The following is a 17,272-nucleotide window of genomic DNA, read 5'->3' as shown; positions in this document are numbered from 1 at the left end:
ACAGCTACTGTGTACCAGATGTTGAACTAAGATCTTTACAAATATTATCTCATTTGATCCTCACAACAATCCTGAATGATGGTCAGAGCAATTATTATCTGTTTTTTAGAGTTAAGAAAACTGAAGCAGACAGGTTAAGTGATTTATCCTGAGTCACTTTAGCTAGAAAGTATCTAATTCCAGATTAGAACTCAAGTTTTTCTGACTCCCAGGCCCAGTATTCTGTCCAATGTCTTTGTTTTAAAGCCTTCTTATGTGATGATTATATAATCTTGTGTCACATAGCAATCATGTTGGTAGCTTTATTAGACTGTTAGACCCAGATCCATGAATGAAGGAAGAGGATGGAAGCTCAAACATTTGTTGAATGAGAAAACAACCAGTCTTGCTTCTCAACTTATTTTTTTCTGGGAATGTTTATCAGCAAATTTCCAATTTCCTATCTTTCTCTGATAGAAATTTTTAAAAAGGTGAAATGAGCTCATATAGGAAAGAAAATACTTCAAGTAATTCTTAAAATCACATTTTTAGATTTATTTCCATTTCACACAAACTACCTACCCCTTTACGGAAACATTCATATTGGATAAATCATGCTGTTTCCATGAGAACCAACACTTCAATTTTTTAATAATGCTATCACTAAGAAGACAATGAGTATTTATTTTCTGCTATTCCCTTCCCCCATCACTTGAAAAGAGCATTCATAAAGATCTTGAATTTCCCAAGATTTCCTAATCAGTGATTTTATACTGGCCAGAGGTGAAGGCCACAACTTGCATAAGCTAATACACAGAGAAATGAAACAGAACCAGAACACTTTAAATAATGACTACTGCATTGTAAAGACAAATGACTCTGAAACACTTAAGAAGCTTCTGCTCAATGCTGTGCCCAACAATTCTAGAGAACAAAATTTAAACTTATTTCCCATCTCTTGATGGAGGGGGTGATGGATTAGAAAAATAAAGAATTTGTTTTCAGATGTGGCTAATGTGTGGATTTGTTTTGTTTTACTACACATATTACAAGTGAAAGGTGAAATATTTTGCAGGGGCTGGAGGAGAGCATTGAATCAGTAATAATAAAGTAAAAAAAACAGTGGTTATCAATAAAGGGGAGGGGGAGGAGAGGGAAGGAAGGAAAAAGGAAAAGGCAGGAAAGGAAAGGAATAAGGCACTGAGATGGGAGAGAAAAGGGGCAAGAGGTACAGAAAAAGGGACAGGGAAAGGAGGAAAAAGGGAAAGGAGAGGGGAATGTAGAAGTAAAGCAAGAAGAGGGGAAGAAGAGGAAGGGGAGGGAAAGGGGAGGAGGAGAAGAGAGAATATTTATTATGCATTTACTAAATATTAGGCACAAGTGCTTTACAAATACTATCTTTTCATCCTAATAACCACCTTGGAAGTTAGATGCAATTCCTAAACCCATTTTACAACTGAGCAAAGGGAGGCAAACAGATTGTGACTAGAATGTGTTTTCAGCTGGAATAGAATTCAGTTTTTTCTGAATCTAGGCCTAACATTCTATTCATTATGCCATCTAGATGCCTCCAAGGTAAGGAAACAGGACCAAAAAGAGGTAAAACAATCCAACCAAAGTGACTTGTGCTGTAAGTAGCATAGCCATACATTTTGTACTACAAAGGTCTTTTACAGTTAAAGTAACCCAAACATGAGTCAAACTATCCTTAGCCCCAATAGACTGTTAATTCTCTTCAACTCTTCTTATCTCTGAAGAGCTTTAGAGGTCTGTCAAATCTCTGTGATTTTATATTGTCATTTTATCAATAGGTCAGCAATATGGGTCCCCTCAGCTTCCTTAAAAAGCATTGTAAAAAAATAAACAAACAAAAACGCCAGCAGGGACATTATCTGCTGAAGGGATGGGTGTGTTCTTCAGACAAAGCCAGCTAAATACCAGCTATGTATAAGCTGCTAAAGTCAACATCAAATGACAATCCTTATCCTTGCACTTATTAAATGTTTAGATGGATTATACCCCTCTCTTATCTATTTCCTACTAGTTATCAACTCCAGCCCCAGAAACATCGATAAACATACTTTCACCAGAACTGTTTTGTATATCACAATAATCTCTTTTTAAAGTTCCTTGCTATTGTGCACTCAGCTAGTGTCCGAGAACCACAACTAGCAAAGAGAAGATACAGACACCACATTAGAACAAAAATCAGGCCTGTTCCTATCAAAATGAGCTGTCCAGGGCAGAGTACATATAGTCATGGTCCTGTATTATCACAATTTTAAAAAATCCTAAGTGCATTTATGGGAGCTTTGAATCATCAGGATAAATTATACTACCTAAGCAATGTAATAAGCAAACTGCAGGCTTTGAGACGAGAATTATTTGAATTAGTATTCCTATTTCCTTAATTCCCACCCACATTGACTGCTGAGGAACTCAACTCCAAGAGCTAGTGCCTTTAACAGGTGACCTGTCAAACTTGTCATGGGTTGGGAAACTAATCGGTTTTGTCATAGGCTGTTAAATACCAACAGAGCACGAGGAAACTACTGGACTTGGCAAACAATGCCTCCACTGAGGCAAGACATATGGATTAAGCTCATATTTAGTAAATGATTGAAGAAGAGAGAGAGGGAGCCAAAAGCAGGTTGGGATATTTTGCTCTCAGACTCATAAGACTGTAAATTGGAAGGGATCTTGGGGACCATCCAACTCAATTACTTTCATTTTATCAATGAAGAAACTCAAGTCCTGACAGGTAAAATCACCAAAGTTATACTTAGTTATACTTAGGCCTTTCGCAATAATTCTAGATAGAAAAGATATTGGTATCCCCTTGCCAGTCAAAGAAGAGAACACAGAAGGGATGCATTCATAAAATGCCTAAGTCATTACACCAAAGCATGTAAGTAATCAATTAGTACTTATTAAGCAGCTAAAATGTGCCTTCCACTGACTAATTAAGAAACACAAACAGGTATTAATCTATTGATAACACAATATGAATACCTTTATTTCTACTTGAAATAATTAAAATACTGGGAGAGAAAGCTATCTCTGAGTGAGGAACAAAAAGGCCTGGATGCTCTTGAATGTTCATTTCATCTCTAATAGTCTTATGTGTTAACATTCAACATTTTAAGGTTCTAACTAAAGCCTTAAAACATCATCAGAGAAATGCTGGCATTGCCTCGGGCATAAGGATCATAGATTTAGAACTAGGAAGAGAATCCTAGTGTCGCCCAGTTCAATTACCTTATTTTTACAGAAGAAACTGCAACCCAGGGAGATTAAGGGAATTAATAATAGCAGCTAGCATTCAGATAAATGCTTTGAAGTGCTTCACATGTCTTATCTGCCTGAATTGCCCAAAGTAAACTGGATGGAAACCCAGTTCTTTCTTAAGATTCCAAATCCAATGTTCTTCCTGGGGGAACACCTTCCCAGGCTAAAAGAAATGCAAATCTTAGTATTCTTTTAATAACTGCAGTAGGAAAAACTCTAGATTTGGAGTCTTATAACTTGACTTTTAATGGTTGATCTGCTATCTATGTAAGGGCAAATAATTTAACCTTTCTGGTCTAATTCTTCCTCATCTATAAAATGGTTGGCCTAGATTATCTCTAAAATCCTTTCAGTTCCAGTTCCTAGATATCTTGTTTTTATGTATATCACAATGTGGAGGATATCGGGCTAGGTAGCAAACAGCTTCCATCCTTCCAAGAGTAAAGCTACAAAGCCCCCCTTTCTGGCCAATTTATCTCAGAGAATACAGTCCTTACTCAACCTACTGGGGGGAATGATAAACAAAACTTCTGAGGAAACATTCTAACTGTGTAATGTTTAAACTTTACTGCACCGGTCCTCCCAGCAAACAAACAAGCTTGCCCTCTGGCAATAAAGTCAGATCACCTGCTTGAGAAAGCTGCATTTCTCTGGCCCAGTCTCCCATCCAGTTTTATTACAGTTTACAAGGCTGCCCCTCCTCCCCTGCCTATTCAGAAACTGAGGTTTCTCTTTCAATGACTAATTTCCAAGAACACCATTCTACATTCTACAGCATTCTACATCTTAGGGTCTCTTCCAGTCCTAACACTGTATAGTTTGATTTTAGTGGTCCTTTTCCCACTGATAACTATGATTCTAAAAGGCCTTCCAAGCCTCTGTCCAACTTATTTTATCCACACATTGCCTGTGAGGCTAAGTGGAATAAGTATTTTTCCCAAGTTACCAATGATGAAAGCACAAAAATTAAATGACTGATTTGAATTGTCTCGACTTTTTCTTTCTTTTCTTTTCTTTTTTAAAAAATTCATTGCAACCTGCTATTATGCTAGGATCAAGAGCAGGGAGAGTCTCTAAACCCAGACCCCGACGTAAGCAGAGCTCTGGCTGCTCCCTCACATCAGGATCACCAATAAAGGAGCCCATATGGTATCATTCCTTCAGGAATGTGATCTTGGGGGGGAAGCGGAAGTGCCTCTGCCTGACCCCACAGGAACGATTTCAGAAACTTTTGCCTGTCTCCTCACACATATGTTTGGTTTCTCATTCATTCCCATTGTCCATGGCTTTTTTTTTTTTTTCCAAAAAGTTCCTATTATATCTATAATCATGTTTATATACACAGTCTTAAAAAAAAAAAAAAGTTCCTGGTGGTTTAAGGATCTTGAGAAGTACCTGACCCCAGCGGCAGAATCTCAAGCAAGAACACTAGTCTGTGTCTCCCTTCTACCCACGACCTTGCTGACAAACGCAACTGGTCCAAACTTTGAGGCCGGGAGGAGACACCTGCATTTGGCCGCGTGCGCGCCAGCCCAGACACCTAAGTTCCCCGAGGACTTCAGCCGGCACCTCTGCTCTCTCCTCACACCTGCACTGGTCCCGGAGATCCCCAGCTGCTCCCCAGCCGCACGGGCTTCCTCCCCCCGTCAGGCAAGGGCGCAGTCACAGCGCTGAGAGACCGGGGTGAATGGTCTCCACAGCCCCGGCCTGGGCAGCGGAGGGAGCAGGAAACGGGGGGAGTTGAATCAGAGTTCTCGAACCCTTTAAAGAGCCATCAATCTAACCCATTCGTAACGAAAGTGATTTATTTATTTATTTTACCTTGAAGGTTTTGAACTCGGATGTCGCTAATCTGCCCGATGAGCTCTTCCCGTTGAAACCAGTCCCACTCGTGCCCGGCCATGAAGGGGGGTGGGGTAGGGTAGTGAGGGGGGAGAGGAAAGCCGAAGCCAGGAGCGGAGGAGCAAATCAGCTGTAGCAACAGCAGTAGTGGCAGAGAACAGCTGGGGGGGGGGGGGCGGAGGGGGGAGACTAAGGGGAGGAGGGTTAGGAGGAGGGGCCAGAAAGGAGCTCCGCTGCAGTCCCCGCTGGAGCACAGCTGGAGAGCACCCGAGCCAGGTCTTCCACCACAGCTGGAGGAGCGGGGTACCGGGAGATGGAGGGAGGCCTGGTCAAAGAAGTGGCCTCGCCAGGGCTACCGGGGCTGCCCCGTGGTGTCCAGGAGAAGGGCAGTCGGCTACCCGCGCGTCTCCCGCCCACGCTCACGCTCGCGAGCCTCGCTCATGCACACACATTCATTCCCATGGAGGCTGTGGGCCAGTGGTGGGGAGGGGGCAGGGGGTGAGGGAAGGTAAGGAAAGGGGAAGAGGGGGATAGGGAATGGGGAAGGGGAAGGGAGGAGGGAAGAGGGAGGAGGGAGGAAGGCAAAACTCGATCCGAGCCCGAAATGGAGCAGTTGTTAGTGTGTGTGTTTTCCTTTCCCTGTTTCTTTTTTTTTTCGTGTTTTTTGTTTGTTTGTATTTTCTTTCTTTCGTTACTGGCGATGATGAAGTCTGAGGTCCCCGCCGCCTATATTGTGATGTCTCTGAGTTGCCGAGGCTCTGCTCCGGGTGACGCACAGCAGGTTTAAACCAAATGACGGCGGCGATCGGGAGAGACAGGCACACCTGGTTAATATTTGCCGATGACCTGGCGACTCTCCCGGCCCCAGGGGCGGGGCCCTGCCCGCCCTCAGACCCGGGGTCATTCCGAACTGTTCTAGGGCCTCGCTTCACTCCCCGCATTCCCCGGAGGCTGCAGCCCACCGGAGAGGAGCCGCCCACGCCCCGGGAAATCGGCCTGGCATTGAGACAGAAAGAGCGGGGCGGAGCCAAGGGGTGGGAGAGGCAGAGTCGGCATGGAGGCGGAGTTCGGTTCTGAGAAGTTTCCCGAGAGCCTTGCGCCCCCCCCATTATTGTTCCTGGGGAGCGGGAGCGGGGTCATCTTGGAACATCTGATTTCTATCTCGGCACCTCTGGATTTATTCCGGAAATGAGATTTGGGGGAATGTCACTGGGAGCGACGAAAAACCATTCCTCTTTTCCCTATCAAGTCAAATGATGGTTCCCACCATTTGTATAGCTTGTCTGTTAATCATTAAAGAGCTTTCATAAGCGGGGATGCTTGGTTTGGTGGAGAGAAGAATCAGAACAACTTGATAGCCTCGGCTCTCATTAACTTGGGCGAGCTATTTCCCTTCTGGAACATGTTTTTCCTTCTAAAAATGAGTCTGGGCCGAATGACCTGAAAAGTCCTTCTAGCTCTCACTCCTGTCTTCTATGATTCTAAGGACGCTTCCACTCCAGAGAATGGGTGCTCTGAGGGCCCTTGTGGCGCGAGAGTTTGTTCCAGTATCCCTGCTCTACCTTCTGACGAGCCTGACTTAGGAGAGAGGGGTGTTAGAGATGAAGAGGATGGAACTGGGGCCACAGTGCTCCCTGCTCCTAACTGGAGCCGGTCCGAGGCCCACTGTTTCAGAGGGAGGGGGAAGAGCCGTGGTATCGGACAACTCCTAGGCATGAGGCGCTCTGATCCAAACTCTGCCCCATGATACAAAGTGTAGAAGTGATGTAGGGTTTCGTGTGAAAAAAGGAAGATCGGTGACAGCCACAGGTCATTCCTGAGCATTCCCAGGACTTCATCTCGCCAGTGACACCCTCGAGTTTCACAATCTCCATCTTATAAAAAAGGGAACTGGGGCATGGCAGGTAGTCTGGGGCCAGAGAATAAGTAAATAGAAGGGCTGGGCTGAAACTTCAGCAGCTCCTACACCCAGGCGCCGGTGATAAGGCAGTCCATGTACAGTGACAGATAAAGAATAGTTAAGGAAGACACATTCAAACTTCAAGTTACAAGACACAGGTTTAAGTCACGACTAACACTAACAGGCTGCATAAGCCGAGAGGTGTATGGTAAGGAAAGAGCCTTATAAGCCTGAAAGTGCTTGAAAAGCAATTATTTGGTGATGACTTCACGTCCGTTTTACATACAAAACAGATTCTCTTTCCAGGTTCCCCAACTGTGGTCCTCCATGAATCCATGAATATCAGAAACCTCCCTATTTAGTTCCTTTGTTAGCCATCTCTAGTATTTTCATACTTCAATTTATTTTAGTTAATAGTCATGGAATTATAACTCTCAGGAAGTCATTTTCTTTCCAAATGAAAATCAAAAAGAATCATCCTTCCTCTATGATAAGGCAGTCACAAGGGAAACGAGTCCTTTATCAATATGAAACATGGACATGTGACTCAAGAAGAGGTCATTTATTATAGAATCTAGTGAATGGAATGAGTTTAGCAGAGACAACAACCAACTGATTATCCTGGTTTAACTTTTATTAAACATTACATATTCCCTTCCAGTCCCATGTCTATGAGCTGATGGGGACAGATAGGAAATATCAATCCTCTTAGATTGATGGGTTGAGTCGTTTATTCAACATTTCTTAAATGCCATAGTTGAATTCTGTGCTAGATGTTGGATGATACAAAGATTAAGCAACGTGGTCCCTTGTCCTCAGAGTTTACATTAGAGAACAAATGCTATAGCTACCCAGATCACCATAATACAAAATAGTACATAAATACATTTAAAAACTCACATTTGTGAATTATTTTAATGCTTACAAGTTTCCTATAACATTTCATCTCTCAAATGAGGAAACTCTCAGAGGTTAGATGCTTGTTCATATCCACATAGTTAACATGTCAGGAAAGGTTTCAAATTCTGCCTGTATAGCCAGTGCTTTCCCCCAAAAGTTGCTTATAGACAAAGAGTATTAGGATCCAAACCCCAGCTCTCTTGCTATCCATGTGAACTTGGGTAAATTAATAACTGTAGGATTCAGTTTTCTGATCAGTAAAATGAAGGGGGTGATTGATTAGGGGACTTCTGAAGTCTCTTTCACTCCTAACTTGTACAACTTTCTGCAGATTGCTTCATCCGTGTCCCAATTTCCTCATGTATAAAATGTATGATACTAAAGTACTCTATATTTTGTTGTTGCTGAGTCATGTCCAACTCTTCACGATCCCATTGGGGTTTGGCTTGCTATTTCCTTCTCCAGCTCACTGTATTTTATTTTCTCTTTTAAAACACATGAAAAGATAGTTTTCAATATTCACCTTTGCAAAACCTCCCTCTCCTTAAGACAGCAAGCAATCTGATATAGGTTAAACATGTGCAATTCTTCTAAGCATATTTCTATATTTATCATGTTATACAAAAAGAAATCAAAAGGAGAAATAACACAAGAAAAAACAAACAAGCAAACAACAATAACAAAAAGGTGAAAATACTATCAACATTCATTCTTCATAGTTCCCTCTCTGGATATGGATGGCTTTCAAGTTCTAGCTCATTTTACAGATGAGGAAACTCAAGCAAATAGAGTTATTTGCCCAGGGTCACACAGCTAATATCTGGGGCAGGATTTGAAATCATTTTTTCTGATTTCAGGTCTAGCTTCACTACCTAGCTACCTTAAATCTGTTATGATCTGAATCTATGCTGGGATTGTCAATGCTGTAGGAAATCTCACTTCAGAAGGAAGTTCTTTAACTACAAAGAACAATCATACATTTTACTGATGGCTACAGGACTAAACAACCTATTTGTGTGAGCACTTTTTAGAAAAGGAGAAATAGGGGATAAATATGAAATCACCTCTAAAAGAAAAAAATCATGAAAGTTTGCCAGACTTTTTTTTTAAAGAGCACTATTGATTTGGACAAATTGCACAACTTTTCTGAACCAGCTGCCTCATCTGTAAAATGAAAAGGTCATTAAGTGATATTTAAGTCCTTCCTAGTTATGTATCTATGATCCTTTGATTTAGATAGTGGCTCTGGGCCTGGAATTGGGAAAACCTTAGTTCAAATCCAGCCTCAAACACCTCTCAGTTACATGATCATGGGCAAGTCATTTAACCTCTCTGATTTCCTCAACTATAAAATAAGGAACATAATAGCACCTACTTCCCAGGATTGTTGTGAAGATCAAATGAGGTAATTATAAAGCTCTTAACACAATGCCTATCCCTGAATGAATGCTTGTTTCCTTCCTCTCCCATGATCTCTGTCATTATTTGTAATAATTACCACTTTAAAGGAAAAGGCTCAGGGTCATACAACTTATAATTAAAAATCATGAGCAACCTTTTCATTTTACAGATGAAAAATATGAGATCCAGAAATATTTAGTGACTTGCACAAAATCACATGGATAATAAATAGTAAATTCAACTATCAAATCCATTCCATTGGGGTCCAAATTACATTAATTACTAATATATAGATACTTCTGAGAGTTAGAATGTGAGAAATATAAAGCCTATAGATACTTAAAGACAACTATCATAAAACAAGTCTGACCTTCTGCACAATAAATTTGAAAATTGTCAATTGCCATAGAGAACAACATCAAGTTGTGTTGATGGTAAAGTCAATTGGATTGCTTCCATGCTGTAGCATTCTATTTTTTAAATTTTACATTTTTTAATTAACAAAAATTTATTTTCCTTCTCCTTCCTAGCTCACATCTTTTGAAAAAAAAAAAAAAGAAAAACAAAAATAAAACCTTTGTAACAAATATGTAACATTCTTTTTAAAGTACAACATGGCCAAAGTCTGAAAAGAGGGTTAATGTCCGCTATTAGGAAGAATACTTAGTAAATCTATTACTACTTAGAATTCACAGATGAAAACATTCATTTCAATTAGGAAGGTCAACCTTAGAGGCTACATAGTTGTTTGACAATCACTGGTTCATTATAGCTATTAATAATCACTTCATAACAAATAAAACAAACCTCCACTGGAATCCTTTAATGTCTTATTTTTAGCATAAAGGCTTTACCTGTATTAATAATAATGGTAATTATGATAACTAATTTTATATAATACCTACTATATAACAGGTACCATGCTAAACACTTTTTGAATATTAACTCAATTAATCTACAACATCCTGTGGAGGTAGATACTATTATTATCCCCTTTTTACAGATAAGAAAAGTGAGATAAACAGATCAAGTGACTTGCCTAGGGTCACACAGCTAATTATGTCTGATGCTAGGTTTGAACACTGGTTCAAGGAGCTGAGAGTTCATCTTTATCAGTATTTCCTTGGGAGTGGCAATCAGGATATTTTCTAAATTGCTTAATAAGGAATTAAGAAGGAATGATGAAGAGCAAGGCACAGAAAATTTAATTCTAGTTATGCCACAACAAGCAAGAAGCTAGGAAAGGGGACAATACCTAGTCTCAGGGAAACCTAAACAAACATGAAACCATATCAGTCAAAATAATTGTTATATTATTTTATTATAGATTAGAAATTTGGGTTACAATAACAAATAATTCTATCAGAAATATATAAGCTAAAGAAATCATTTTAATAGATCATTTTATGAAAATTATTGGAGGTACATAATAATTTTTTGTTTCCTAAAAAGACTACTGCCAGAAATATGAAAGAATTTGAAGATTAAGAATACTTACCAAGACTATGTCCTCATACTTCTGTGGAATTTTGTGATATGCTGACTTCTTGCTTACTTGTAACATGTACTTCTCTGGTCCTTTAGAAAACACACAACTTTGATTTTTTTTTTTTTTTTTGAGACTGTAGTATTCTCTCATCCAAAGCCATGGAGCATCACTGGAACAAATTTTTTTTAGTTTTATTTTTAACTTATGGAATAAAACAAGCATTTCTATAGCAGTACAATTATAAAGATGATTGTGTATGTAACTATAAATCTACTATGCACAACTTGCTATTCCTTTCAAATACATAACAATATTGTCCTGCAAATTTCTTTTTTTTTCTTCCCTTCTCTCTTTCTCCCCCATTTTAGAGATGTTTGTCATTAGACCCAAACAGGTGTGTGTTTGTGTGTGTGTGTGTGTGTGTGTATGCATGTATGTATATGTGTATATATATATATATATATATATATAAAATTATTCTGTAAATCTATTTATCAGTTCTTTCTCTGGATTCAAGTAGCAACAGGAATTTCATTTTTAAAAGAGCAAATGTTGTTTCAGGGAGAACCATTAAAATTTTGATTGGGGGGGGGCAGCTAGGTGGCAGTGCAGTGGATAGAGCATCAACCCTGAATTCAGGAGGACCCTAGTTCAAATCTGGTTTCAGACACTTAACACTTCCTAGCTTTGTGACCGTGGGCAAGTCACTTAAACCCAGCCTCAGAAAATAAATAAAATAAAATAAAATTTTGATGCAATTTTTCAAAGACAGTCTTGCTCACTCTCCTGCCAGTTTCTATTTGTCCCAGCTCATCATCCATTTGCAATGGTCACCCAAGAAATGAAGGTATATCCATCCAACTACACATCAAAACCTAGACAATAGACATTCTTCATAATTTGCTTTTGGGGTTTTTTGTTTTGTTTTCTATCATAGATGGGCCAAACCTTTAAATAAATGAATAAAGTTGCTCAGAAAAAAAAAAAGTCAGAGAAATTTATGACCAAAAAGAAAAAAAAAAGTCATTCACATAATAGTTGTGAAAAATAACTGACAAAACCCCATGTCTGTGTGTTCCATTGGCATCTATACAACATAAAAAGATCTGGAGAAGCTCCAGTTCTCTTATATAAAATACTTCCTCCAGCCAGTATAATGGGGGTCTAATGTATGCATTGACACTCTCTTCCTAATTAGCTTGACTGACTTATCACACTCTCCATATAGAGGATGCTAAGAAACTTGCCCCAAAGAGAATTGTGATGATGTAAAAAAAGAGTCTCAGAGAAACCATGTAGCATATGTAGACATTTTATAACGGCTAAGCATGTAATTGGAGGAACCTTTCTCAGTTGACTTATTTCTCTTTCTTACTGAGAAACCATGTAGTAAAAAAGAGCACAATATGATTTTACAAAGCCCCAAGAAACAGGCCTTAGTCCTTGAGCTATTAAATTATTTTTCCATTCTAGGTTAATGGAATGGTAAGAAAATGAGCCACAAGAATCTATAAGTTGAAATCCAGGATCATTTTTGTTACCAGTGCAGCAGTGATTCCCTGAGGAATTTGGGGTGACTTTTGGAAGTGACCTTAGGGATCTCAGCCCAGGAGTGGTTGACACAAAGACTAATCAAGTAGCAGGAGCGCTTTTGTTTGTGAACTTAGTGGAAGCAATGCTATGTAGGAACTGATCCTAATCTTCTGACATATCTGAGACTGAAATGGCTTAGAAGATATCATACCCCTGAGATGTTGGGGGAAATGTTTGTATGTTTATCTTTCCTATATCTCTGAAGTACATAGACTTATAGAAGCTATTAAATATTAAGTGATTCCCTGACCCATAACATGGAAGGATGTGGTGGGGAGGGGACAAGGAGGATCCAGACAGTTGGGGCTTAAAGCAATAGAAGTCAGTGATAGTAGAAAAGTGATTTTCATAAAACTTTTCAGAATCCCCCTCCATAAGGGCAATGTAACAGGCCTAGACTTGAGAGTGTGAGGCCAGATCATACACATTCCAGTTTAGAAAAAGCAAATAATTGACTCCAGAGACAGGTTTATTATTTTTCCATGTGCATATACACGAGAATTTATAAATAGTGTAAATTCTCTGAAAAGAAACCATATTTTTTTTTCTCTTCCTTGCAAGAACAAGCAATATAAAATGCTACCTTATCTATAGTTGCAAGCACAAACAAGAAAATTATTGGAGAAAACATGTATGAAGAGATATCTGCAAGAATGTTGCAGAAATTATTCATTTAGACTATGTAATAAAAATTGAGCTTTCCAGCTGATATTCATCACTGAGAGAACTTCAGCAGAATGTCTTAGGCCATCAAAGTCAAAAGCTTAAGAGGAACAAAATTCACAACCATAGGATCAAGGCTGTAATGATACATACAACTTCTTTGACTATTTTGGATGATATTATTGAAGAATCAAAAGAGAACATTCATAGTTAAGAGATGAACTAAAGGAAAATGAAGGTTCCTTCCTATTCCACTATTCAATGAATCTATAATTCTAACCCTCTGCCTCCTAAATCTATATATCCTCATTGTCACTTCCAATATCTGTATTCTTTCTTAATCTCCCAGTTCCTTATTCCTATTTGGGACTCAGTTCTCCTTTCTTCATAGTCTTGACCCTATAATCAACTAATTCAGCTTTAATCTTGAACTCCTTACACCCTTTGCCATTTATGACCAGCCCATCTTTGCTCTAAATCATACCTACCATCTGCAATCAAATTGAGACTATTGAAGACATTAGCTTAAAAAGGTCAAGGTCTCCCACTGCATCCAGAGCCATCTCCAGTCATATGGTCTATATTTGGCCACTGAATCCAGATGTCTCTGAGCAAGAATATGAGGGTTAGTCCTCCCTCACTAAAATTCAATTCACTTGCATGAAATGGTATCATCTCCCATTTGTCATGTTCTTTTTTGAGAGCAATGGACAAACAACAACCCTTAATCTTGGAGAAAAAAGGCAGATCTGCAAACTCTAACTACAGCTATATAACCATATTCTATCAACTGAAGTACAGCCCCACTGCTGCATGGAAGTCCTTTCATTCCCACTATTAATAGTTTATCATATTCCTCTCAGTAGATTTTCTAAATATCCTCCATTCTAGGCAAGTTCTCTGTACTGTATTCATCTTTCTCTTTACCCCATTTTGTCAATTCTGTCTCCCCAACATCTTTCATCAAAGTGATTATGCTAAAACCCAGATCAGTCCATGTCACTAAATCTGTTTATAGACAATCTGCAATCGTTTTGGTTCTCTCCCAGAGCCAGGCTGGCAATACCTTCTCCTCAAGGTAATGGTTACTCCTAAGGATTTAGAGTGTAGTTGGCTAATATTAGCTCAAGGCTCTATGAGTTAGGTTCCCTCCACTGTTAGGTGGAGGTGACTAGCACTCCAGTTCAGTCAAACCACTTAACATCAATTAACATTTACAAAAGGCCCCATTTACTTCTAAGAACTAGCAAGAACAAAAACATAAACATCTTTCTCATACCTCAGGTCACGTTCTCCTCTCCAAATAGAATATTGGTTCTATCACGTTCGTGTCTGCTATGACTTTACTGTCAAGTGAATTGTCATTTTAGTTTCCTTTAGTTTGAAAGTGTCCTTTCAGTCAGTTCTGAAGTTTGTTCTCCATTCCTAGAATGCCAGTGCTACAAAACCCTGATGTTGTGACATGGGGCATGAAGAGGCTTACCCTTACCTTATAAAACTCATGAGGTTGAAATCTTTAGTCCCTTTATCCTTAGCATAATGAAAAGGCTAAAGATTGAGGTCTGTTTTACAATTATTTTCAGGTTATTTCTCCCATTAGGCTATGAGCTTCTGCAGAGCAGGGACTATTTTTTGCATTTCTTTTTTCTTCTCTAATGCCTGGCATATAGTAGGTGCTTAATAAATGCTTCTTTCCTGATTGATTAATTGATTATAAGGCCACATGTCAGTCTTAGTGGGGACAGGGTCCAAAGCCTCTATACTTATACCAGAGGATGGACAAAAAATCTGGTCACTCTTCTGGGTGCATAAGCATTCACAAAAATTTTACTGACTCATGTGATTGACAGAACTAATTACAGAATTTCTACACATACTCAAGTATCTTTGAGGAGTTTCTATTACACAGTATACCTTTTCCAGAACCAGGCTTCCTAGGCTCCTCCACATGGGAGGCATTCTTAGGCCCTATTTCTCACTGTCACCTCTAATATCTCCAGTCTTCCTAATTTTCTCTCATCTTTGTTATGGCCTCAGTTACTACTGGATCAAAAATAAAGCCTTTTTTCTGAAATTTAAAGCTTTTCTCCACATGGCTCTTCTCCCACTTTCCAGTTTCCTTATCATCCCCCCTTTTATAACCTATAGCCCAAACATACTGACAATTTGTTTTTCCTCTCATGTGATATTCCTTCCATTTTATATTTGATGTTCTCCATGCCTGGAATTCCTTTTCTCCTTACTTATGTCTCTGATATTCCCTAGTTTCCTTCAAGACTCTGGTCAAGGGCTACCTCTTATATAAATTTTGTTCTGTAGGCCAAGCATGACTCATGACTAGTCTGGTATTTCAGGTTAGAGGTTGGAACAAAATGAAATATTTGTCATTCTAAATGTCATTTAAATTAAATATTTATCAATCTATAATGTGGTTTATTTCGAAGAGGTTAAAAGGATAAGATGTGGAAACATCCAGTTTAATTGACTTTCTTAAGAAGTTTAAGTGAAAATGGGAAGAGAAATAAAGGTTAAAATCTAGCTGGCATGATAATATCTGGTGAGGATTTTTTAAGGGATAGGAGAAGAAAATGTATTTGTAAGCCTCTGCAAAAGGAATAGGAGAGATAATAAAAGAAATAAATAAAATAAAGGAGAGGTAAAGAATTAGACAAAAGAGAAATGATAGTTGAGGCAATCTTCTGGAGAAGACAGAAGAGCTTGCAATCAAGGATACTATGTAGAAGGTTTTGTCTTGGCAAGAAGGAAAGGCCATCTCTTTCATCAGAGATTAGGGCGAAGGAAGAGATTGTGAAGGATGATTTCACAGGGATGTGAGATGAGGAAAATGGAAGAAGACAACTTTTGGCAAAGGGCTTCATTTGAGCAGGGAAAGGAAAACAAGTGTTATGGGAAGCTTAAGGAGTGAAGATGACTTTTAGAAAAGCCATTATGGTGAATAAGTAATTAATTACAAGAAAGAGTAGAATGGTCTTACTTTGATGTAGGTCTAGTTGAGATTAGATAGCATAAATTTATAGTAGACCAGTATTGATTTTATTTCCCCTTTTGACAGGGGAACTAGAATGCTAGTTCAAGAAAATGTTAGAACTTTAGATTATCCTTATTTTAACCAAACATTTGACAAAAATCTTTCATGGATACTTTATGTGCAAGATTGAGAAGTATGATGTAGATAATATCACTGCCAGTGGTTCGGGAAAAAGAGGAGGAGGCCTATTTAGTATCACTATATCAGCTTAGGAGAAAGTCTCAAATTTACTCCAGGAATTTGTGCGTTGTTCTGAGCTGTTTTTTATTTTTATCAATGACTTGAATAAAGACATAGGTAGCATAGTTATGAAATTTGTGGGTGACAGAAATCTAACATGTTAAGGACAGCATCAATATGCATTTGGAATTAGTTAAATAAACTTAAATATGATAAGGATAAATATATGTTCCTTGGCTTGGTTTAAAGTAATTTACTTCACAAAGATAAGATGGGAGAGATTGAGGCAATAACCTGACTAAATTACAAATTGTTTTAAAAAAATAAAAATTTTAATGGATGATAAACTCAAAATAAAGCAGCTGCATGGCATAAACCAAGCTAATCCTATTGTAAAATGCATTAGTCATACAGTGCCCAGAATTTAGGAAGTGATTGATAGACTTGCTGAATTTTGAGATACTATAATCTATTATAATGTTCAGTTTCAACATTTTAGGAAAAATTTTGATAATCTGGAGAAGCACCCAGAAGAAAGGGACCAAGATAATATCAAACTTTAAAACATGTTGTATGAACACCACTGGAAATAGCTTGGGGAAGAAGAGATTTAGAATGAAGGGAACTAGTAGAGGAGGAAGTGATGTGAAATGATAATTATCCAATACTAAAGGACTAGAAAATGTGGAAGAATAGGCTTGTCCTACTTTATCCTAATAACAGAGCTAGTGGTAATAGGTGGGAATTTAGAGACATTAATATAATTTCTACTATTAGGGAGATTAAGGCTGGAGGATTATTTGAGTTTGGGAGTTCTGAGCAGCAGAAGGACAAAAACTGGTTGGTGGTTTGTGTAAAACAATTTAAGGAGGTATAAACTGCACTAAATAGTTCAGAAATTGAATAGGTCAAAGCAAGGTTGTAGGGCTCATGAGTAGTTTCTGTAATTCTAGCCCAGAAGAAATGGAGAATCAGTCTCAAAAAAAAA

The 17,272-nt window shown here is 38.6% G+C and overlaps 1 protein-coding gene across 2 annotated transcripts in view; it reads right to left on the bottom strand.

Annotated features, from left to right (window-relative positions):
• CLMN (calmin) overlaps positions 1–5,853 on the bottom strand; it is a 158,145-nt gene extending 152,292 nt beyond the window's left edge. For both annotated transcript variants that reach the window (XR_012486627.1, XM_074291380.1), the window contains exon 1: positions 5,089–5,853. Coding sequence is in view for 1 of the 2 variants with exons in the window: in XM_074291380.1 (XP_074147481.1) it covers positions 5,089–5,170 (82 nt within the window). In the remaining variant the exon portion in view is untranslated. The remainder of the gene's footprint in view (positions 1–5,088) is intronic.
• Positions 5,854–17,272: the final 11,419 nt, after the last annotated feature.

This window comes from Sminthopsis crassicaudata, chromosome 2, assembly GCF_048593235.1.
Source record: "Sminthopsis crassicaudata isolate SCR6 chromosome 2, ASM4859323v1, whole genome shotgun sequence".
Lineage (NCBI taxonomy): Eukaryota > Metazoa > Chordata > Mammalia > Dasyuromorphia > Dasyuridae > Sminthopsis > Sminthopsis crassicaudata.
The sequence above is the reverse complement of the archived record's forward strand: the minus strand, read 5'-3'. Positions and strand labels throughout refer to the sequence as shown.